At 26.7% G+C, this 26534-nt stretch overlaps 1 protein-coding gene and 1 pseudogene across 1 annotated transcript in view; one reads left to right on the forward strand and one right to left on the reverse strand.

Annotated features, from left to right (window-relative positions):
* Window positions 1-723: 723 nt before the first annotated feature.
* Window positions 724-26534, reverse strand: part of LOC107166216 (uncharacterized) — a 31650-nt gene continuing 5839 nt past the window's right edge. The window contains exon 2 of the mRNA XM_089217404.1: window positions 724-956. Within this exon, the coding sequence (XP_089073530.1) occupies window positions 901-956 (56 nt within the window). The 3' untranslated portion in view covers window positions 724-900. The remainder of the gene's footprint in view (window positions 957-26534) is intronic.
* LOC149062776 (uncharacterized) lies at window positions 13703-16223 on the forward strand (annotated as a pseudogene).

Raw genomic sequence — 26534 nt, forward strand, 5'->3', positions numbered from 1 at the left:
ATTATGTATATTATTCATGACGATATTTTTGAAATACATTTATTTTCACAAATCATAAAACTCGTGTTAATCATATATTATGTATGGGTATGTAGCTTATATCTAGGTAGATCTGGGATGGTGTTTTGAAATATATTTTATTAGATTTCGTTAGAGGCATGACTTTACACGAGTAGGTATAAGACCAACTGTATAAAATATATAGGTATAGGCTTTTACGTGTTATAAATATTAGCTTCATTTTTATTACTTATTAGCTACCAATGTATTATAATATAGTAGCTGGTATCTAGTATACGGTATGTCATGTCGGGATACTCGTTCAAGTTCTATTATATTTTATATAACGTTGTATTCATAAAAAATTTTTAAATATTATTATATTGGCCGTCGGGCGTGAAGGTTATCTTCTGCGAATTCAAATTGCATAACAATTCGTTAAATTAATTACGGTGATTATATGCATGATTACACATGGTCACAGAAAAAAGTAAAAACACAGAAGTTTTAATTCCTTAAATTATGAACGTAAGGTGACTTCGAGTATGTGACTAAAAGGATGAATATATATTTACAACTTACTTATACATGTCAATGCTATTTAGTGCAAAACACAGAAACGCGTTAATTTTCACATCGAATTTTTGCTATAAACGTTAATATTTTTTAACACAAGTATTGAAGTATGAAGCATTAATAATAATGTGTACATAACAATAATAATAGTATAAAAAAATGAGATTGAAATATGTCTAGATTATATTAGTTGGTATTGTGTGATTAATTAAAAATAATTAATTAATTTTTCTATGTTGGTTGGCTGTGGACTTAGAGCTTCTTCCAGGTTGTCTTCTATATTGAGCTTAGATCTGATGTCGGTGAATTTACGGCAGTGGCATATTAGGTGTTCAACCGTGGAAGTTTCATCGCAAGTTTGGCATTGATCAGGTTCAGATCTGTTCATATAAGATGTTTATGAGTCACCCATGTCCATGTGTGACCTATCCGTAGTCTGTTTAAAATTACATCGAATTTTATCACATGGTTATTGATTATTATGACTGTAGAGATGCACTTTTAGAATATCTTAGGATCAAACAATTGAAATTCGTTAGTACTTGATGTACCTATTACCAGTCACATTTATATATACATAAACCGGTCACACGATGTGGTAGGTAGTGAAGTACCTATCGTATTGTATTGCACGTGATTTGTAGTCGGTATTATGATTGTCTATTATAAAATAAATATAATACAACACACGCAATGGCTTTATTTTAGTACTAAAAAATAAAAATACAAGAACTACTAAAGAATTGCTTTTTTAATGTAATAATTCATCAATCTATCATACACACATTCACGCGTTTAAAACATCGATCGTCTAGTACCGACGAACAGTACCAACTCCACATTCTCATTCCACACAACATGACAAATAACAATTTTTTTTCCTTATAGGTAACCTATACAAAAATAATTATCCAACATTAAAAATAGCCAATATGGCCATGTGGGTTATGGACATTGGACATACCTACCTATACTACCTAGGTATACAATAAGGAAGGTATTTTATTTATAAATAATTATTAGGATTTATAACTCCTTAATAACCTTATACGTTATTTACTTATGTTCCTGATTATACAAAAACCAATGTTAAAACTGACTTTAAATTGTAGCTACAATAATCTTGTTTCATGTTTATAGTACATTAGTACCTTTTTTACCTAGGGTGATTTACCAAGCACACGCAACCCCTATTTTTTCTTCAATAATGAATTCGATTAAATTCTGTCCTTAATTTAAATCCCAGAAACTTTTTGTATTACTTAAGGAATAAGGAGTGTCCTATGGCGATAAAAACTTATGTTATTCAAATGAGAATCTCCCTTTTTTACTGTACATTATTTAGTGAATAATTTTTTTTAAATGAGTAATTTAATGAGCTATTGAGTTAATCTTTAAAAATGGTTCTACGAAAATATAAAATAGAATTTACACTAGAGCTAGTATTTATATTAAACTTGGGCCATATTTATAAATTATAAATGTTATTAGATTAATATTAATGACTAAAATATTCAAAGCATCATTATCTTATAAGCGCATTACCATTAACCTTTTAATTTAAAAATTAACACAAAATTAAATGACTATTTATATATTGTTCAATTTATCAATATATATATTATGTTGTTTTTTGATACGAAAACAACCTTTTTTGTGAAAATGTCCGTTTCTGTAAAAATTAGCGTTTTTCTTGATTTTTAATTTCCTCTTAACTTGATTGATTTTAGAAATTTTTACTATTCATCTCCCAAACTAAATTCAATTAGCTACTAGAAACCACCCTTAAAGTTAAAAATCAAAGCGTGTCCACTGCCTCCAAAATGTGCTAATGACCGACAAAAATAAACACACATCATTGTAAAAATCAATAAAACGTGTTCATTGCTGTTCTGCTCAGAATTGCAAAATGTATATTCTGTTAATATTTCTGTTATGGTGATAAATTATAACTTTCTGTTCATTACCTAACAAAACTAAACAATATCTATAAGTAACCAACATTTTTATAATATTTATTATGCATAAAAAATGAGTTTGGACCCATATTATCTAAATATTGTGTTAAAACCCCCCTAAAAATATTAAACAAACAAGACCGTAGTTTTGTACAGCTTGCAGAATTTTTATCATTATTTTATACTCTTATATTCATAATTATATAAATGTACCTATAGGCTATAGTACCTACATACAACATACATACCATTTACCAATTTATTATTTACGGTAACATATTGAACAATTAAGTCACAATTCACAACATAAAATAATATTATAGTGTTTATATACCTGATATAGTACATATTTCGTACCAATTGGCCATAAATATTGAATAACATAATATTATAGTCAAAGGTCGGAAATAATAGTTGCAAAGAACTATCTAGTTGAACTTGAAAGAGGCGATATTAAAGATATTAAGAAGAATATAATTTCACCTCAAGTATTTCCTAATTTATATAAAATGATACAACTTGCTTTAACATTACCTATTAGTTTATTTTATTTAGTACCTATTTTCTACTATGAGAAAAATAAAAACTATAATAACACCTATACAACAACAAAAATTTAATGAACTTCCAATATTATAAATTGAAAAGATGAGGCTAAAGCTTTAAGTAATGCATCTATTTTAAATACTTTCAACAAAAAATGTAATAGAATAAAAAATTAAGTTAAAAATAATAATATTGTTGTATATTTTATTAATTATTCTTTTTTTTTTTTTTTATTATGATAACGAGAATCTTACATAATTTTTATGTGTGATTTAATGTAAAAATTAGTTTGTTGATGGTGTGGGGGCCCCACAGGCCTGTTTGACATCAAATATTTAAGCCCCCTCAATATTTCACAGGATCTCCGTCTATGACTACAACCTATACTTTCCACCCCAAAATCTATAGATCATATAGGTACTATAGGAATACGTATACGAGTCCGCAATAGTTGAATTCATAATTTATAATTTATTAAGTATATATTTAGTAATTTAAATTCCTAGTATTGCAGTATTGCAGTTGTACCAATATCACTGACTATATATAAAAAAATGTCTGTTTCATAACAAGCTGTTGTATGATGCGTGTAGGTGCAGTTTTTAATGTACGCACGATAAGTAGTTATCATTTTTTTACAAACAAATATTTTACGGTTTTATTTCTGTTACTTCATTTTACAATACTCAATATAGATATATGTATGAGCATTACATACCTATTTATGTATAGTTGTACACACTCGATTATACAATATTATGTCAATTTAATATTTTTAGCAACTAGTATCTAATTAGGTACTGTCATTGGTACTAAATTGCTATTTTTTTATTTACGCTTAATACTTAATAACTCTAACCATTGTAATCGATAATTATTATCATCTTACACTAGTAACAATTTCTAAATGTGTGATTATAATTTAATGATATATTATCTATACGACTTGTAAGTCTGAAATATTATTTATTTATAATAGGTATACCCAAGTAGTTTTTTGAATCGTGTTGCAGATTGTTCAAGACTTCCGTGTATCATACACGGTGTATGATTTAACATTATTATATTTTATATAAATTCTATACACACGTATTATTGTGGTTGCACATCTGCAATGGCTTCATATATCATGCAAGTATAATACCCACTATCAACAAAACATGGATTTACCTCATCTCTGGAATACTGCGTGTCTTGCAAATTCTTTGACACAGTAAAAATTGCTTGTATTGATATATTTGCTTGCTTCATTAATGTTGAATAACGTGAATATATTATATAGTTACTTATAGCACTATATAACAGTTATATAATACAATAATAAATACCTATGTATGTGTATACTCCTAGATAAATACACGGCCATCCAACCACTGACATTTCATTCTTTTTGAGGAATAATTTTCGTTGCATACACGAATTGGTCATGTGTATTATGACATTATGTATATTGACAAACGAGTACACAATACCTGTAGGTAACATTTTGGAATAATATTATAGTTGGATAGGTACTAGAATATGTAATAAACGTTATTCAAACAACATCGCATATAGGTAGGTATAGTAGGTATACTAGGTACATCAGCCTACAACCTTGTATTAAAACAATATTATAATATGACACGTATTAATGTCTTATCTTGATTACATAAAATATATTACCTATATTGTTTCATACAGTAGATTCTTATTATATCAAACGTCAATTTATCGAATTTTTCGTTATGTCGAATTCAATTGAAATCACCTTGAAATAATTACCATTCCATTAAAACTCGATTTCTCAAACATTTATCTGTTTATTCTGAGATTCGACATAACGAAAGTTTACTATAATATTTCAATTATTTACTTATTTACTTTATTGAAAAGATAATTTTTGGAATTTCTCCTATGTATTTAATTAAACTGCTCACCGGAAATGGTAAGGATGTATATAGAACATGGCCGATTTTACTAAAATTATACCTCTGTAGTCTATATGATTGTAAATACAATTGTAAATCATTTAAGAATTTTAATTAGGTTCCTTTAAAATCTCAAATTAAGATGACTCAGATGACTGATTCGCCGAATATTATTATTCATTAATCAGACCATTTTAACGACATTAGATTATAATATACCTACTATAGGGCCTGTAATTGTTTTGTTGTTAAATTTTAAAAATTGAAATTGTATCTTGTATATGGTTATTTTTATTATTCTTTGTCTCAACTTTGTTTCACATAATAAGTTTGAACAAAATAAAGAATCTGCAATGTATCATATAATATACGGTACCCTAAATCTAATAAATGTCGATACTGATTATTAAGTAGTAGAACATTAAATCGACTAATGCGAAATTTTACAATTAATACCTATACCTATAGCAAACGAAATTTTGTTCAAAATTATTATTTTAATTGATGAAAATTGCTTTTCAATTAAAAATCATAATATTATAATGTATTTAACTGCAGGAAACAATGATAAAACTATTTGACGCCGAAGAGGAGATTTATGACACAAAAAAACCCAGTTTCTACATACCATTTGATTTTTAAATTTAATTTTAATTTTCCATAGGTGATCAATTTATAGCGACCTTCAATAATTTCATAGGGAGTGGCTTACACATAATCCTTAATTGGAAGGATATTTAAAATATATAACTGTAATGAAAAACACGATCAGAACAAAAGTATTAGGTTTATAAAATTATAAGTTTTAACATATAACAATAAAAATTAAGTAAATATTGTGATTCACGAAGAACCATTTGTCTCTAAAGAAGACTGATAACGTAAAATGTAAAATGGTACTTATTCAAAATAAACCAAATTTTTTAAGGAAAAATATAGTTGAGAGTTAAAACCAAATAGTTAAGAATCAAGACTTTATGAGAAAATCTAACTCTAACTAATAACAATGATTTAATTACGAAGTAATGCATTTTTAGATAACATTCGTAACCTCATAATGTAGATATTGGTAATTATTTTAAAATAATTTAACTTAATCTATTCGTTTAACATTACAATGCATAACTAATTGTAATTGTTGTGCATTTTTAGATAATTCAATATCTAGGTTTAATTATAAGTATTTAACAATAGTAATTAAATAACTAATAATTAAAAATTCAACTCATTTATAGAAACGATATTCTCGAATTAAAGTCGAATCAGAGTAAAAGGAATATCTACCTATAAACAGTCCCTAAAATATTCAAATTTTCGTACTACACACATATGTCACAGATAGTCCCAAATAGGTAAAATCTAAATTAATGCTTTATAAACTAGTACCAATGCTTATGGTATTCTTTAACCAATAACACATAATATAAATTAAATAACAATATGTATAAATATATTATTTTATGACTGTGAAAATTAAATTATTATTAATTTATTTATATATTAATTTACTCTAATATATCATTAACATATTATTATTAAATATTATATTTTACCGCATTAGTAATAAAGCAATGGCTTTAAAAAAGTGCTGTAATATTTTATCAATATAAAGGAACTTCAAAAAAAAAAAAATAACTATATTTGAGTAAAATAAGGTAGAACTTAGCATTCAACTTTATTAAAAATGTATCCATTGTGGAAATACGGAGAAATAAAACTATTACTAACAATTAAACTCCATAAGAAACAATTTATTGTTTTACAGGTTACAAATTTATTATCATAAACAAAAAATAAACACTAAAAAAGTCAAAAGTTTCAGTCTATAAAAAGCTCAAAAATGTCAAAATTGAAAATATTTCAAGAATTATATTAAGTACCTATATTAAATGGTGATATAAAATATACTTAGTAAAAAGTCAACAAAACGGTTAGGGTTCGCACATATGTGCAGTGATAGGAAAAATATGCGAGTTTGCTAACATGCCTATTTATTTACTCATAGTTATAATTATTAATGAATTACACAGTGAAAGTTTAAGTATGTTTAGATTTTATAGAATACAATTTAAACAAGGCATAGTTCTCCCTCATCCCTCCCCCTCCTCGAATTTGCTTACAAAAATCACAGCTCATCGAATTAAAAATTCAATTTACAACAACAACTAAAGATATAGTGTAATAGCAATAGCTATTACTATAGTAATATCATGAACACATATAATTTTAAAATTTCTTTTTATTACCTATCGTTCTCGTGTATGGCAATTAAAACATTGTTGTCTCAGCACATTCATTGCTTCATGGGCCTGAAATACTGTCCGATATAATTATGTATCATGTATATGACTATAATATCAGTACCTATATGAAAGACATAGGCGCCAAAATTAGATAAGAAAAAATAAAGTCGTATCGTACAAAAGCGCCAAAATCGTATCGTACGAAAGCGCCAAAATTCTAGGTACCTGTGTGCCACGGTTAATAGATGTTAAATAACAGATATTAAATTTAGAATTATATCGTTCAAAAACTCCAACGTTTAATCTTAATCGACAAATGTCGACAATTATATTTTATATCTGATTACAATAGATTGTCACATAGACAGTGTATGAGCAATTTTGTGTTATTAGTTTATAACATATTGTTAGTAAGTACTTCGTAAGCATTCGTGTAAGCATCATTCGTTAAAATGGATTTTACAAAAACTATTACAAATAAAGGTGTTGTGTGTATTTTATATAAAGAGCAAAAATATAGATTTTTACGAGAAATGGCCAGTATCTACTTACATAAAATTTTAATTTCGGCCCAAATTATTTGTAATTTTTGCACCTTTGGCGCCTATTTCACATGTTAGGTATACAATATTATATTGGCGCTTATGTCCTACACATTTTGGCGCAAATGATAGGTCATTTTTGTGCCTTTGGCGCTTCTGTCATATAGCCCCCCCCCATACCCCCTTCCACTGGATTTATATTTTAATTTACGTTATCCCCCTGAACAACTTAGAATAAACATTTTAATCTTCAACTTTAAAATTCATACTTTTTAATAAATTTAGACTTTCAAATTGAAATATTAATAAATAAATGTTTCCCATTCGTACAGTGGCGGACTGGGAGAATAACACAGCCCGGGAAAATTATAATTGTAGAGGCCCTCAATATACTAACGGCCTTTTAAATATATAATATATTTTTATACGTCATGTGGATGCTCGGCCTATAGGTATTCCTAATAACTATTTTAGATTCTGAGCGGAGCGATGAATGTATTGTTTTTACAATGATGTGTGTTTTAAAAAAAAAATTTTTGTGTCTGTCATCGCCTTTTATAGGACAGTAAAAATACTTAGATTTTTTTCAACATTATCTTTTCTAATAGGAAAGTAGTGAATCTAGTTGGTAGTTTTTCCAGTAGTTTTCAAAAGTGCCGTGAAAAACAAAAGAAAAATTATTTTTATTTTTTGATGTACCTAACTCTAAAACAAATGACCATAGATACATGCAATTTGGACTAATGTTTATATTAGCATTTTTTATACACCAGAACATTTTCAAAATATTTTGACTTGTTTTGAACTGTTTACGGCAATTTAAAATTTCATGTTTTTTAATTTTTTTTCTATAAATATCAACAAAATTGTATTTGTTGTCCCAAAGTGCGTGAAAAGGTAATGAATAAAGGCCCCTCTTATATTGTTACTATAGCGGTTGAAAAATATAAAAAATGCATAGACACAATTTTTTTTTATAATCATTTAAAGTTTGAACTTTTACAAAATGTATCAAAATCTTGAAAATTATCAATCATTGTAATTAAAAAATTATGAAATGTTAAGTTTTTATAACTAAGTATTAAAAATTTAAAATATAGATTCTCATAAATTGTTCTTATTATGGCCAACAAATCTAAAAAATATATAAATACAGTAATTTCTTATAGACATTTTAAATTCGAATTGTGAATTTTTATTTCTTTATATTAAATAAAATAAATTTTTTTAATTACATCTAGATTAGTATTCTTGCTCTACGATAAGAGGTATTACCTCAGTATATATAGCAAAGCTAGTAAATTTATATGTTAACCATACACTCTGTTCACATTTATCAACTACTAGCAATAAATAAATGTATTATTATTAAAAAAAAATTTGGACGAAATTACATATTAAATCCAATAATATCGATTTTGGTTATTTTGTTGTAATTTAAAAATAAATATTATTCATGGATATATTATAAAATATGCCTATTGCCTACCTATAGTAATATTATAGACATACCGTCTCAAAATCTCGTTTTTCGTACACAATAATATTATACAGGGACCTACTATTGTAACCTACTGTAAGCCTACTGTAAAGCCTGGTCTGGCCGAACACAAGCCAGTACCGCATTTTATAATACCTAATCAGAAATCTAGGTTTTTATGTTTAATAATATTTTATATTACATACTTATTACTTATTAGATAATATTTTAATTTATTATTTCACCATTTTAATATTAATAACTATATATTTTATACCAGCAGCGGCCCACCGGGAAATTTCCCGGTATCCCGGTCGTCCAGTCCGCCACTGCATTCGTAAATACATAATATACATGTAAGTTTAATATATTATTTTAACTATATAGCTTACTATATAATATTTACTGTATATTAACTATATAATTTTTATTAACTAAAGGAAAATTTCTATTTTCCTTGGCTTCTTGGCCATCTCATCTAACACTCCGTTTAGGAATTATGAATGGGTAATGAGGTACAAATCACAATGTTATATTATATACATAATACAGCGGTAACATATTATTCAAAATTAACATTTTATAAAATGTTACTAAACATAATTATACAATAGACCTCTCAGGGGCTAACTCAAGGGGGGGGGGGGTCGTGGGGTTTGAACCTCCTCCATGACCTCACTAACCTATGTAGTCTTGTGCGTTCGTTCTTAGGGAAGAGGTGGCCACAGTGAAACACGGGGCACAGTGATCCATTAAATATAAGTCGACTAATTTAATATTTAACCATCAGATGGAGAATCCAAAAGATTCATAAAATCATAATAAACATAATGGTTAACTATTAGTCACGGATATAGATACTAGTATCTATATCCGTGCTATTAGTAAGTTCAGGTCAAAAATGATACTATCATCTTATCATAATATTGTTATTTTTTGTTATCAAAACGTGAAAAATGTGAGCTTCGTTTTTTTCAATTTTGGTATCGAATTTTATTCAAAGTTACGTATTTTTAGGTATGTGTAAATTAAATTTTTCTTGTGCACAATTGTTTATCATAAATATTCATACGAGAATAATAAAAAATCTGCAAAATAATAGATCGGTATACAGTGAGACAGTATTACACAGTGAGACAAATAAATACTGTTGTCTCGCTGTACCCAACATCAGTTAACTCTAAAACAAGACTGTTGAAATAACTTGTGATCATAATAAAGTGATATTAGGTTATGATTTTTATTTAATTTTTAAAACTTAAACATAAAACTATTGAAATAAACAAAGTGAACACCTGCATTTTTTTAATTGTACAAAAAGTCAAAAACACAATTAATTATTTTAAAATTTGTTAAAAAAATTCTCTTTAATTGTTTTATCATATTATATAAATGTTGTGAAATGAAAAGTATAAATATAAAAGATAAATTACAAATTTAAAAGGTTTTATATTATGTACCATAGTGCCCCGTGACGTGTCTCTTTGTGTACAAGCTTGGGTCAAAGTGAAACACTATGACATTTAAAAAAAAAATTTCTCTGGGTTGAAATTTCGTTAAATTTTAGAATGTATTAATATGTTTTTTAATGCTCAATAATATTTAGAATAAAACCATAACGCGGTTGAACTCTGGCTTCTGAAAATCAATAAATCAAAAATCCGACTACCGGATGTTTTTCTAATATGGTATACGAATAAAAAACCTCTTAGACGTTTTTCGATATTTCGACATTTTTTCCCGGACCCAAAAGCCATGTGAAAAGTCGATATTATAACAATATACACAATTTTATGTTGAAATATTAATTTGGATTTAATTTGATCACGTAGTATAAAATTATTATTGTGGTATATAAAATTATTGTTATGGCAACACTGCGTAGTATTGCTTTAGTGATAATATTTTGGCAGTGATATGGACTTAGACATTTTTTCACATTTTTTTCTTCGGACCCAAAAGCCAGAGTTCAACCCATAACGCTGTTGAAGGATTATCACTTAAAACAAAAACAATATTTAAAAAGTAATTTTTAGTGTCTCATTGTGGCCACCTCTCCCCTATGTATAATATAACTCACAGCCTCACAACAGCAATTTTCTAAAAAAAATTTTTTTTTAAAAGGAAAAAATAAACAAAACATATCTATTTTAAATCGTATGTCAACATGCAATATATAACGATTGCATGCATTATCTGTTAAGAACTGTAAGATTAGATAGGTAAGTAAGAATATTTTTAAAAAGAAGGTGACAAAGTCCCAGTGATAAAAAACAAAATGTTCAACCCCCCCATTGAAAACTCCTGAGTACGCCTCTGAGAACTCTTATACTAGTGCCTTAGTATACTAGTACCTAGGTCTATGAATTCTACATACTTTATAATAATATACATGACAAAATAATTGTTTATTTTGTCATGATAATATGTGCGATAATATTTAACATAGCTAAAAAATTAAATTAAATTAAAACTAATTAGGTATGTACACATTACACACTACATTTTTTTTCTGAGTAAACCAAAACTATCGAAGAACTATAAATTACGCATAAAAAAAGTTCATGGGGGGGATATGACACCCATCAATTAGTGTAATTATCATGTAGTTATCATAATTCATAATACCTTATATTATCATAGATATACATATACCTGGTTTGAGAATAAATCGTTATCATTACACGATTTCATAAAAATTTAAAACTCAAACGCTCAAAACATTTTTCCTATATAATGACGCTTCAAATTTTCTCTATAGCTATTTGAAGCAAAACTTATGGAAAACTTAGTGTTGAATTTTACAACCTTAGACAAAAATACAAACAATATTATGAATTTTGAACTACAAAATAATTCGCAAATATTCATGGTTTTGACGAATTTTTGTCAATATTTGATATTCAAATGCTTATAAAAATTTAATTTGCATTTCCGGTGGACATTTTTTTTGTGATAAAGATTGAAAAAACTAGAAGGAATCTTATATTAAATTTTTAAATCTTAGTTTAAAAAAGAAATTTTTTTATTACTTTCTAACTAAAAATAATTTGTGAATTTTTGTGATTTTTACGTATTTTGTCAAAATTCAAACTTTGAATGCTTATAAAAACAAAATTGTAACTATGAATTTATTTTATTTTTCAACTGCTATTGTAATAATATGTTAAAAGCCTTGTATTACATTTTCAAGATTTTCTACCTAAAAAATAAATTTTTATCGATTTTAATTTTTAAAAAAACTAAAAGTGATTGAAAATTGCATATACCTATGAATAGTTCAACTTAAGTCAAATTTTTTTTAAATGTCATGGTGGATAGAACATAGGTACTTATATAAACATTCGGTGAAAATTTCATGTATCAATGGTCATTCGTTTTAAAGTTACATAAAAAATCAAAATCGATTTTTTCGAAAACTAATTGTACGTAAAATTTCCTGTTTTTCTGTTAATTTTTAGTTTGTTTATCCCGGTTATTTAGAAAAATATTAAAAATTTTTTACTTTTGATCCCCCAAAGTACCAACAAGATTCACTTTCTGGTTTAACAAGGTACCTACTGAAGTTAAAAGTCGAAGCATTTTTACTGCCCCAAAACGTAATGACAAACACAAAAAAAAAATATTCATGGTTTTGACGAATTTGTCGTCTATAAATATCTTAAAAAAAGTCAAAATATATTGAAAATTATATCATGTAAAGAAAATGCCAATCTAAATAACTGATAAAATTTTCAAGTATATACGACTTATACTTTTGAATAATAACAAATATTTAAAATTGTTTCAGGATAAATCGTTATCGTTACGCTATTTCGTAAAAATTTAAAATTCAAACGCACTTAAAATTTTTCCTATAATGATGCTTCGAGTTTTCTCTATAGCTACTTGAAGGAAAACTTATCGAAAACTTAGTGTTGTATTTTTAATCCTTAGTTATAAACGCAAAAAATTTTATGATTTTTCAACTTCAAAATTACTTACAAATTTTCGCGTTTTTGACAGATTTCGTAAAATTTTGAACTATAAACGCTTATTAAAAAAAATCGTGACTTACGATTATTCTCATTATCGACTTCTCATTATCGCTGTCTCGCTGAATTTAAATAATAATTTAACGCCCGGGACATCGCTCAAAATCTTATCGAGCAATACATATTTAGCTTGATCCAGTGTTTTAGAATAAATATACACGTTTTTGAATTTAATTCCGTTCGCGCGTACTAATAAAGTGAAAATAAGGTTCGTTTTCCCGTTACCCAACGGGCCAACGATCAGCGCTCTCATCGCGTTGGGGAATAGGGGCTCATGGCGAGGCGGACGCGTTGTATCGCATAATGATAGTGAATAGATATTGTTGACTTTGAGCTTCATTTCTTGGTTGAGAAATCTCATTGTATAAATACGCGTGACGACCGTGACGTTCGAGCAGCGTGCTCATATTATAATGTTACTGCGTTCGAAGATCAAGACCAATAGTGGTATAGGTCTGCTGAACACCGTAATAAATAGTCTACCGATTGAATTATATTTGCCCGGCTATCAGTACTGCGGGCCGGGAACTAATTTAAAAAAATAAAAACACACATTATGGTAAAATCAATACATGCATCGCTCCGCTCAGAATCTAAAAAAGACTCCCTCTCGGTTAACCAGGAATAAACGGATTGGATTCGGCGTGTAGGGAGCACGATATAGCCTACGATAAAAGTGATTCTTTATCCGACCGCGGCGTGACCGACAGTATATTGGAAGAACGTGCTTGGAGCAGAGTAGGGGCAAAAGACGCGGATTATAAAGAAAAAGCCGCAGGAAACGCAAGATCGGCGCCGGATGCGAAATTTCCAATATTGTCGGTGTGTATAAACAAGCGTTGAAAAAATCGCTGAAATCGTGTCCCAGAACATCGAATATGAGTAGATTAATTAAATCGACTGTTTGCGTCGCGCGCGAACACGTGAAGGCTACGGCGGGCGGGCGTTCGAAAATAAATAAAAATAAACTACCTCTCATCATCAGAGTTCCTAAAACAGGTGGCTCTCTAACATTAATACCTATATGGCTATATTAGCGGGGCTTTCCGCACTCGGCACGCTGGCCGGCGGAGTTAGCTAATATCGCTATTAAGAAAACGCGAAAAATGAATTTAACAATATCAATCGTAACAATCGTTATGATAATAATCTGCAAGTCCGTATATGTAAATCGGAATCGTATGACGTCGTCGGTTAACATGCAGCTAAATCAATGTTCATTATTACACTGTATACGCTCTATATAATATCTGTATATACATTTTCATTGAATAAAATTATATTTGTTTTCTAGTTCCCCAATAAAATAATTAATAAATAACCAATGTCAAAAACTATGTTCATACTATAAAATATAATATATACATCATATCTAAATATGTATAGAAACAATTAAATGAAAAAAACAACAAAATCACCTTAAAAAAGTTAAAATAAATCAGACAATATTTATTTTATAGTCGCACCTAATTCCAACCTAAATTATATTCAGATTTTGGTTTATAACAGTTGGCCATACTGATGTAGTCAATTCTTATTGGTTGTAGGAGAACTGATATCATCCCCCAACTTCACACTCGTGTTATCACGGTGTGTATTGAAGACCCCATACCCGTGTCGCAGCCATACTAGCCATAGTTTAATTACTCAATGGTCGCAGCTTACATCCCGTAAGTATTATTTTAAGCTTGTGACTATATATTAAGTATTTTCGTAGAATGTTCACTGAGCACGACGTTCGTTGCGTGTTGTCATTTTTAACCGAATTCAACATTTTGTCATTTGTACCAGATCAAAATGATTATTACAATGAAGACAAAATGGATGCACCGATATTATGTTTAATGCATTCAATATGTTATTAGATATTATGTTGGAATATTCAAATAGGTGCAAGGGTGCAACATTATATAATACTAGTTTATTGATTAATGTCAGGTTTGATATTTGTACGATACTTGTATATCATTCAATTCATTACCTATCTGATATTCAATATTCAATAGCTTATCAATTAATGTCAGACATTTTTTTCTCACATTTTTTTTAACTAAACATTTGTTACATTGGCGTAATACCATTGAATTTCTGCATGCGCAAAACTTTTATTTGTCCAATAATCGTAATGACAAATTAAGTCATATTTAAAGCTAATCGTATTGCTCGCGTATTCTAGCTATAGCCCTATAGGTATCTTTTTATATTTGATAACAATATAACCTAAATAAATATCAAAATCTTTATATTTTAAACACTGTATGTCACAGTGTCGGCCCGGGATATGAAAGGCCTAAGAAGAGATTTATTTTAAGGCCTCAATTTTTCATCAAAATTTACCTATGATTGGGTTGAAGTTTTGTGGTATCATAATCACATACAAAATATGTACATGAATACTTTTTTAACATATTAATTAATGTATTATTATTGAATATACCTATACTTACTTGACTTCAAACATAACATATAGAAAATATATATTTAAAATTAAACTATTTTGATGCTATTATAATAAATGTGTACATAATATTAATTCTTTTCACTAAAAAAAATAGACATATTTTCTACAAGTTTCTATCACATGCCCTTCATAAGGTATTAAATTAAACCCATTCATTTAAACAATTATATTATACTAATTTACAGACTTGATTAATTTTATAACAACAACAAATAAATAATTATTCAACACATTTTATCATTCTACCAATATAAATTTGTTTATTCATAACTAAAGTACCTAACTTTTTTAATGTATCGGATGAACCAGCAATGCAATTATTAATATGTTCTTTATCAATCTCTATATCTTTCTTGACATTCATTAGCATTATTGGAGTAAAATGGGTGGGTTACTTAGTGTACAACTGGGCACACTGGTGCAACTTAAAAAAAAATAGCGAAAAACCTGATGGTTGTAGGGTGGGTGTCTAATTGTATAGTTTTCCACTGAATGTCTTCTCGTCTGAAAAATGTTCTGCATGCCACTGCTTTCATTTACTACAAATCTTGATTCTATGCTAATTAAATATAGTTTCTAAAAGAGCAAATGCATCTGATTTGAATTTCTCATATAGACTTTGATTTCTAGATTCATCTTATTATTATTATCTTCAACTAAGTTTATATCTAATATAGATGATAGAGCTTTGTCCTTGCTCTACCAACAAGTAGCTCCTATTTTTTGAAAAACGATAGAGGTTATTATGAACAAAATGTTTAACTTTAGTTATAGCCATCCAAGCTGAAATTTTATGAGAATCTGAAAGAAAAACTGATCATGAATCTTTAAGTCCAAATAAATCTTCAGCAAGAATAAAATGTATTGTACTTTCAGACATAATAAGGTTTAACACATGTCCCATACAATGAGTATAAACCATTTTAAGGTTATAAATGTGCTGAATATAATCCATTATAAATGCCTTTCATGTTTGAAACATCATCAATTAATGAGCAACCCACAATATAATTTAATGAAAGGCCTACCCTTTTTAATTATTTTTTTAACAATTCAAAAAGAGCTTAACTACTGGAATCATGGCGATCAATTAAACTAAATAATCTTTCATAAACTTTTCCTCCATAAACATACCGCACTCAAATAGTAAGTTGAACTATCACACTAACATCCTGTGTTGAATCAATAATTATGCTGATCTTTTGACATTCTTTTATTTTTTTCACACTGATGTTTTGAATTGCTTGTCTTATTGATACTATTACGTTATCATCATTAATGAAATGTTTGGATAATAATGTAATCACAGATCTACGAACTTTCTTAGATTTATTTTTTTCACTGAGTTTTATAAATGTATTTAAACCTTTATTTAAATGTTGTTGGAATATGTTATCATATTATAAGATCAGTATCACAAGTTCCAAAAAATGTCCATGGTATTGTTTATCATTATTTAGAAAATAAGCTCCCTCAAATTTTCCTTTGAAGGGAATATGTGTTTGACCAATGAGTATAATAATATCAATTAATCCTTCCAAAATTTTTCTTAGATTTTCAACCTCCAATGCTTGTTTTGTCATGAGATCTCGGTTGATAACATTTTCAATATCATTATTAAGTTTGAAATGAATAGCTGTCAAAATTGATTCTTCATGAGTTGTAGAATTTTAATATCTTTCTATATCCTGGTATAGGCTTTTGTTTAACTTAATATAAGCTTCATATCCAATGATAAAGTTTGATTCCGTTTCACTAAGTACTTTTAGACTTCCAAGCAGAACAGTACAAACAACAAGTCTCAGTATGATATCCATTTTCTTTGAAAAGTTTCATTGTTAGGTAATATTTTTAAATATATTCTCTTAAAATCAAGTTTCCCTTTACCTGACTGAATACATAGTTGAATGGGATGCCTATCAAAGAACTGATTATTGACTACTACACTATCAGTTCTAGATGGGCGAATAAAATGTGAAATAGCTTAAGGTCGAGTAGAATTGTCACAATCGGTCATCATATTTTCTTAATTTTCAAAATTGTTATCATCTTGCTCTATTTCACTTTGAAAATTTATTTCTACAGAATTCTGAAAATCAACATCAGTTGTAATGAAATTATCATTTCTTACAAATATAATTAAAATTATCAGTACTCAGAAAAAAAAGTACATTCCTAAAAAAAAAATTATAATTATAATTAATTAATTAATGAAACAATTATATTAATAAAAACCTATAGTGTGTTAAATAGGTAGGTAATTACTAATTACTAATATAAACTACAATACTTGGTATTAAAAATTTTCAAAAAATTATATAAACTTTGAAAATGTAGTTCAGATAAAAAATAATTATTTTTGTATAAAATAAATTTAATTTTTATATTAAAAAGCTATTTATTTAATTCTCTATAAAAATTAACACACTATTATCACAAGACACAGTTCACTAATACCGGAACATTCGTCACATAGTCGTATGCCCGTATGTATAACAACTATTGAACTATAGAAGTGATAAAACTCTGACTCGTATAAGTAGAATTATAAATATATTTATATATTATATATCGTATTAGTTTTATACTTATGTTTATCTTCAATAACGTCACAAAAAATATGTAGTATCCAAAAATAGAATAAAAATAATTTATGAAAAGTAATAAATACTCGTATAAATTTCTACCCCATTATTATGAAATAATATATTTTACTGTGTTACGGTTACCCCATTGTATGCCAACAATACACCCAGGGAATATTTATATTATAAAAACAATTATTCCAATAAACTGAAAGTAGTTAATGTTTTTTATCCTCTTAATTGTTTTCTCGTTGATTGTATATTTTTGTGGGAGGTACAATTAACAAAATTGAATCACTTAAGTACTGTAATGACATAAAAAGCTTTTAATAATAATACAATTTGACAATTCAATAGTATTGTATTTTAATAGGTATAAAGTTCAGCGTTTGCAGGTTCAAAAGCATATCCCTTTGATTAAAATCAGTAAAAACTGTTAAACTACAAGAACATATCCAATATTCTTTGATTTACATACTGAATGCCAGGTGACCAATAAGTTTGATGTACATTTTTAGAAGTGTAGGAGGTATCATTAAAGATTCTATCCAATGCTGTGAAATGTTTAAGAAAAATATATTTCATTTTTATAAGTTTAAAAAATGATTTAATTATATAATTGATAAAATAAGCTATTTTTATCATCTCTTCTTAAATCACAAATATTATTATTAGCTGATGGCGATTAATATCTAAATTTGATAGCTGTTACTTCTAAAAATTGAAATAATATTACTTAATAATTTAAAATTTAAATGTCAGACTATTATCTAAATATTTTGAATATAGGTAATTATTAAACTTGTACTTTATTGGCATCAATAAAATGTGTTTCTAATAAAATATTTTTTGAGTATTAAATGTGTGAGTTACACAGTACTTTGAGTCAACTACCTATTTCAATTACTTTTTAAAATTTTTATAATATTATCAAATCTATTGTGAAATTACTGCAAAATAAGTAACAATATTGCCAAGTAAATATTATTAAAATACTTGTTCTGATTGATAAACAATAGTGATGAGTAAGTTTTGTATGCATTGACATTGTTGTGTTAGCTATTCAGAGTAAATGATTTCAAATGTTTAGGGTTTTTATTTAATTTAAAAAAATAATAATTACAAGTTAATCATAATTTGATTATTTTATTTTATGGAGACCTCTTGAAGAACATAACAAGTTTAACGATGTTCAACACTAAATATTAAATAAATTAAAAGTAATTTTATTGGGTAGTACTTAATTGACTAAAACAAACATCAAAAAATAAATATGTACAATTGAGTACATTGAAAAAGTTGCTAAATGGTCCATATTAAAAAATGTGATTTCACTGTTTTTGTGTTTTGTTTACTAATTTTTGACCTAAAATAATTTAATAGTAAAGACAAAAATTAATGAAACTAAATTAAATGTTTAAAAATGTATATATAAAATTAATTATCCATAAATAACTATGCTAATGTAATAAATATTTTTAATTTAATAATAACTTAAGAAGATGTCACACCCGCATGCATTGTCCTTGTCTTACAAATCTAGAACACTGTGAAAATTTTCTTGTATGGTACAACTTTTCTCCCTCAATATTTATAGTAGAATTATCATAATTCCACAGCACTTAGGTTAGAACTTTAACTGTGTCTCAGCTTCGTTATATTTTTGATGGCACAAAACAATAATTTTTAATAATAAATAAAATAAAAAACGATGCTACAATATAGATAACAGATAAAGTTCTTACATTTGCATTATAGAATAATTCTGATAATTCTATTATAAATACTAATGTAGAAAAGTTGTTCCACACAAAACATGTTTTGCTATGTTTAACATTTGTAAGATAAAGATAGTGCATGCGAGTGTGGCATCCTCTTAAATGGGTGAGTATAAAAATATTGTTTGATTTTGAGATGAAAATCAGAAAACTAATATATTATATATCTTAATTATTTTGCAGGCATTTTATTTATTCACCATGGAACAACCAGATTTGAAGAATTTAAAGATGGTTATACGGAGTATTTTAACTAGCTCTCCAAGTAAATTGACAATCTTGCAACTATTAAATGATTACTTATATTTTGAAGATTTTAATTTACCATATCAGCACTTGGGGTTCAAAACCATTTATGAGTTGCTGGAAAATATGAATGATGTTTTAAAAGTGAGTTGAAAATTTTTTTAACTTGCATAATATTGGTATTTTAAATATTTTTTTACAGTTAATGAATATAATAAATTACATTTTTTACTACACAATTGTTAATATGTTTATCAATGCCATTTTAGGGAGTTGCTCTAGAAGTATTATACCGTCCTAATTCACTTAAATTGCATATAAAAAATTATTATTATTTTGCTCGTTCTTTTTTTTAAGGGTATTTATTGCCATCATTTACAACATATCATAGACCTTATACTAGTAGCAGGGATCGAAACCGGTTTTTTCATTTTTGAACACCGGAACCGGAACCGACACCAAAAGCTTTAAAACACCGGTTAAAAAACCATAACTGAAACCCGAGGCCTTTAAAAAACCGTTTATAAAACCCAAACCGAAACCATAGAATTGAAAACCCGTTCTTGATCAGTTCTTGAAAAACCGATTAAAATTTAAAATCAATATCGGTTTCTTCAAATTTTATAAAGTTAATTATATTATTTATAATTCTAGTTAAAAAGAGTATTTTCATTCGAAGAAAATAATATAATGTTGGAATTTATTTATAAAAATCCCGATGCTCTTAGGTAATCATTAATCAGTATTACGAAATATTAATATCTATTGGTAATACGAATATTGTTCTATTTATATTTTATATTATTCCTATACTTATTGTATTGGTTCTATAAATTAAAATATAATATAACTACTATTATTTTGTTCGCCCCTATGCGGTTATACATGTTTGTAATCACTAATCAGTAATCTGTATTGTTGTTATATTTTATTAATTGTAATGTTATTATTTATTGCCTATTGAGTATTGGTAATAAAAACGACAAATGTTATTAAAAAATAGAAATATGTAAAATTCTAACAATCTCTTGGATTAAAAATGTGTGTTAAACGTGTATTTATACTTTTTTAAATAACAGAATTGTCAATACTCCAATAACCTTTTTTAGCAACTATCCATTTAAATTTAAATTTAATATTTTGTTCAAATATCATAAGCATAACATGATGAGATTTAACATGACATATCATGATATTTATTATACTGTAGTTTGTAATATAATGCAATATTATTGTAAATTACAATTAATGTAATGTAATCGAATAATGATCTCTAAAATATGTTGTATGCAAAAGCAGGTTAGGTACCTACTACCTACGTTATTGAGAACACGAAATTAGTTCTGTTGATCATAACTTGGAATATTGTATGTACATTCTACACAAAGTGTACAAATCGGATACCTATATTTTAATTTTTAGGGTTTTAGGCTCAGCCCTTAATAGTTAATAGATAGATAATAAAAATTGGGTCAACGGTTTTTAGATGTAGGAAAATATAATAAAAATTTAAAACAATTTAAAACGCCGTTCCAAAAACCAAAACCAAACATTTTCAAAAACCGTTCTTGAAACCGATAAATTTTTTTAAAAACCTTTTTTGAAACCAAAACCAAAAACAAAAAGTTTGAAAAACTGATCTTAAAACCTAAACCAAAACCAGAAAATTTAGAAATCCGTTCTCAAAAACCGAAACCGAAACTGTTAAAATATGAAATGGTTTCGATCCCTGACTAGAAGAGAAGTAGACTGTGCTGCTAAAGAATTTTAAATATACTATTACATTGTTATCATCAATGGACACATCATCCCCACTATATTTTAAATTATCCATCAGATGCAAATCAAAGCACCTAAAATCCTATATAAAGGTAATGAAATATTGAAATGTTTAATCATTTATTTTTACATATTAAACGTATATTCTAAACACAGTATATTACAGTGGGCCCTCTTTATATAAAAAAATGTATGATATATATGTCATAGATATATTAGGTAATGGTCTCCACTGCTAATAGAACAAAATGGTTAGGTGGTGCAGTGATTCAATTTGTTTAATTTGTTTGAAACATGTATTAAATATTCATGAACCAATATAATATAAAAATATATTGTGATAATATAATAATAACATAGTTACATTACATATTATACTGTTTTTGTTTTTAATCATGCAAAATCTGGTATGGTATATGCACATGCGTAGAAGTCTGGAACAATAGAATCAGTGTTACTCATGTTAACCGCTGGAACTACCAGCATGCTCCGTCTATTAGTATAAGGTCTATGCAAAACTATGGACAAAACTGTCCTGATTATCTGACATAATTGTAGGACTGATTAGATTTTAATTTTAATAAACTTGAGTTTGATATTTAAGTACTTTGAATATTTGTTTTTTTTCATCTAAAATTGTTTTTCAATAAAAATTGTATTTTTATGTGTAATTTGATTATTATTTAACCATTTATAACATGAACAGTTTTTGGAATATTAAAACTAGCTTTGATTAATGCATAATAAATATGTTGACAGGAAGCTGTTCTCACATGGCCCCATGTTTAGTTTTGTCTTTACAAAAGTACAACATAACAATTATAGGTAGCTCAAATTTATTGTCGTGAGTTTCAATATTACAGTGGGTTATCATTTGTTATCAAACTTGAAAATGTTATTATTAGTTTTTTAGATTCTGAGCGGAGCGATGAATGTATTGATTTTACCATGATGTGTGTTTATTTTATTTTATTTTTTTTTTTTGTGTCTGTCATCACGTTTTGGGGCAGTAAAAATGCTTTGATTTTTGACTTCAGTACCTCGTTCGATCAGAAAGTGAATCTAGTTGGTACTTTGGGGGGTCAAAAGTAAAAAATTCTTAATACTTTTCTAAATAATCGAGAAAAACAAACTAAAAATTAAGGGAAAAACGGGAAATTTTACGCACACTCATTTTCCGACAAAATCGATGTAACTTTAAAACAAATGACCATAGATATATGAAATTTTCACGTAATGTTTATATAAGTATATTCTATCCACCATGCAATTTTCAAAAAATTTCGACTTAAGTTGAACTATTCATAGGCATTTCAAATTTTCGATCATTATTAGTTTTTTTTAAATTAATATCGATAAAAATTTATTTGTTAGGCAGAAAAACTTGAAAAATTAATACAAGGCTCTTAACATATTGATATAATAGCAGTTGAAAAATAAAATAAATTCATAGTCACAATTTTTTTTTATAAGCATTCAAAGTTTGAATTTTGACAAAATACTTAAAAATCACGAAAATTCACAAATTATTTTAAGCTAGAAATTCATAAAAAATTTTCTTTTTAAATCTAAGATTTAAAAATTTAATACAAGATTCCTTACAAGTTTTTCAATCTTTATCACAAATAAAAATTCCACCGGAAACTCAAATTAAATTTTTATGAGCATTTGAAATTTAAATTTTTACAACATTGGATTTTCACTTTTAGCGATTTCCTTATTTTGGTGTAACTCTAAAACAAATTACCGCAGATACTTGAAATTTTGACTGAATGTTTATATAAGCGTTTTATATATTTGATAAAATTTTCAAAATATTTAGATTTGTTTTGAGCTGTTTACTGACATTTTAATTTTTCAACTTTTTTAGTTGTATTTTCTATAAATATCGATAAAAATTTATTTGTTCGGTAGAAAAGCTTGAAAATTTAATACAAGGCTCATAATATATTTTTACAATAAAAATTGAAAAATAAAAGAAATGAGTAGTCACAATTTTTTTTTTTTACAAGCATTCAAAGTTTGAATTTTTACAACATATGTAAAAATCACGAAAATTCGCAAATTATTTCAAACTAGAAATTCATAAAAAATGTTCTTTTTAAATCTAAGATTTGAAAATTTTTAATAATCTATAATATATCCTAGACAGATAAACCGTCTTCGCTCAGAATCGTTTTTTGTATACAATGATATAATATCATTGGATTCAAATTTAATTCCATCCATTATAGTAACCCACTTGTAACCTACTGTACAGCAGAGTGACATACACGACTTACCCGCTTTTTTATATTTTAATTTTAGAGCTATGCATCAATGCATGAATATTTTTAAATTGTGATATTTTACATACTCGTATTTCACTTTAAAAAAATGAACATAAAAAACAGATAATGGTCTTATCTTTAAGTTTTAAAACTAGATTAATCAGCTATATTATTAAAAGTTAACTGCTGAACGCCTATTAATTGATATGTTGTACTTTAGTATGACAAACTCAACTCATGTGGGTTTGTTGTCATGTTTTTGAATTAAAATCGTTTAAAAAATAATTAAATTAAATTAATTTATGTTCTAGTATTTTGATTGACAATATGATCTTATATATAATTTAAAGGGTCTTGAAATAGTGATAATGTTATTTAATGTCATGTAGTTATTAGTACTGTAGTACACTAGTACGTAGATTACTAATAAACCATAGACTGATAACATTTCTAAATAAGATTTATTCATTCAACTGTTTCATTGATTTTTCATGCATAACTATTTCATCAAAATATTGTGATATCAGAATGTTCTTTTAAGTTTAAAAAATGGTTGACAGGATTTTCCTTTAGTCAATGATTTCTAATATTGTCTTCTGAGAGTAAGAATAAAGGAATAGCAATTTTAGTTAAATATATAAATAAATAAAATATTTTATTAATTATTGAAACCAAGGATATCGTTAAGTATGTGTTTTTTAGGTTGATATTATTTTATTTCAGATACCGCCAAACCCAAATATGAACTCTCTGGTTACACTAATTGTTGATGAAAAAACTTCACACCTCAGAGAACTTGTGGTTAAACAAATGTTTTTTTAATAAATTATAATCATTGTTTATTATAATAAACTCGTTTTATATTATTTTTTCCAGCATTTTTACCCATCCAAAAAAATTGTATCATAAATAGAAAGCAAAATAAAATAAAACTTATAAAAAATAAAAAATTTTATTTTATTGTATATTGTATTTTTTAATAAATTTAATAAATTATTTAGTCTCTTAAAAAAAAATTATTAATGTTATAAATGTTCAATAAAAATTTAAGACTTTAGATGTAGTTTATCATTTTTGGGTTCATAATTTAATACACAAAACTTAGTCTAAAACTAGTCAATGTAGAATTTCCCATATGAAACTTTTATAAATAGACAAAAAATATATGAAATCTGGAAAATTCCCACTGTCAGAATTAGCTAATAGAATAATAGAAGATAGAAAAATCTCTCTTAGCATATCTTCTAACAAAATGACCACTCCTATTTTAAAACAACCCCATCAAGATGGGAATATTTTGGAAGGGTATCATGGAAGTCAAATGTATTTGGCAATAATATTTCCAAATTTTAAGATTCAGGCACGTCCTGAAAGACTAAGACAATGTTTTAACCATAGAAATTATTGCATTATTTTACCACACAATAAAATATTTGTTGTCATAAATATACTATCTAAAAATGATAATATTTATCTTGTTGGATATTATTTTTAAAATGTAACTGATTATTATCTTACACCATGTGCATCAAGTAAAGTAGGAATATACTTATGGATCTATTGAAGTAATTAATTTATCAGAACAAAATACTCCTAAAAAAGCAGCAATAATACCAGCACTTAACCAGAATACCAACCAATACATTCTTTTTTCACTACTTCATAATGTATAAAAGAAAAGACTATTTTTTATGAGTTAAATAGTAGTAATATGTGTATAATATGTATAATATTTGTTTAATAAAATACAAATTTTCATTATATAGACAACAATAATTATGTCTTCACTCGATAATACTTGTTGCTCAAACAATACTCAAATAAATATTAAGTGAGTTTTAATATAAAAATAATGTTGAAGATGTTAGTAAAAGTAACATTTGTACATTCTGTCTACTTTCAGGCTGATTTATAAATATTCTATTATTGAATTTGAAGATGGTAGTATTGAAATCATCCCAAAACATGGTTCCTAGATGAAACTCATGCATATTTTCCTAATAAAGCCACAGACCGTATCAAATATGACCGATCTGTTCTTAAAATGGATGATCCAGATCCAGAATGGGAGGTTTTTAGTATTACTAAAATTATAGCAAGTGAAGGTAAACAAAATTCACCTAATT

The sequence above is a fragment of the Diuraphis noxia genome, unplaced genomic scaffold (genome assembly GCF_037042655.1).
Source record: "Diuraphis noxia isolate RWA-SAM2 unplaced genomic scaffold, SU_Dnox_SAM2 contig0001, whole genome shotgun sequence".
Taxonomy (NCBI): Eukaryota; Metazoa; Arthropoda; class Insecta; order Hemiptera; family Aphididae; genus Diuraphis; species Diuraphis noxia.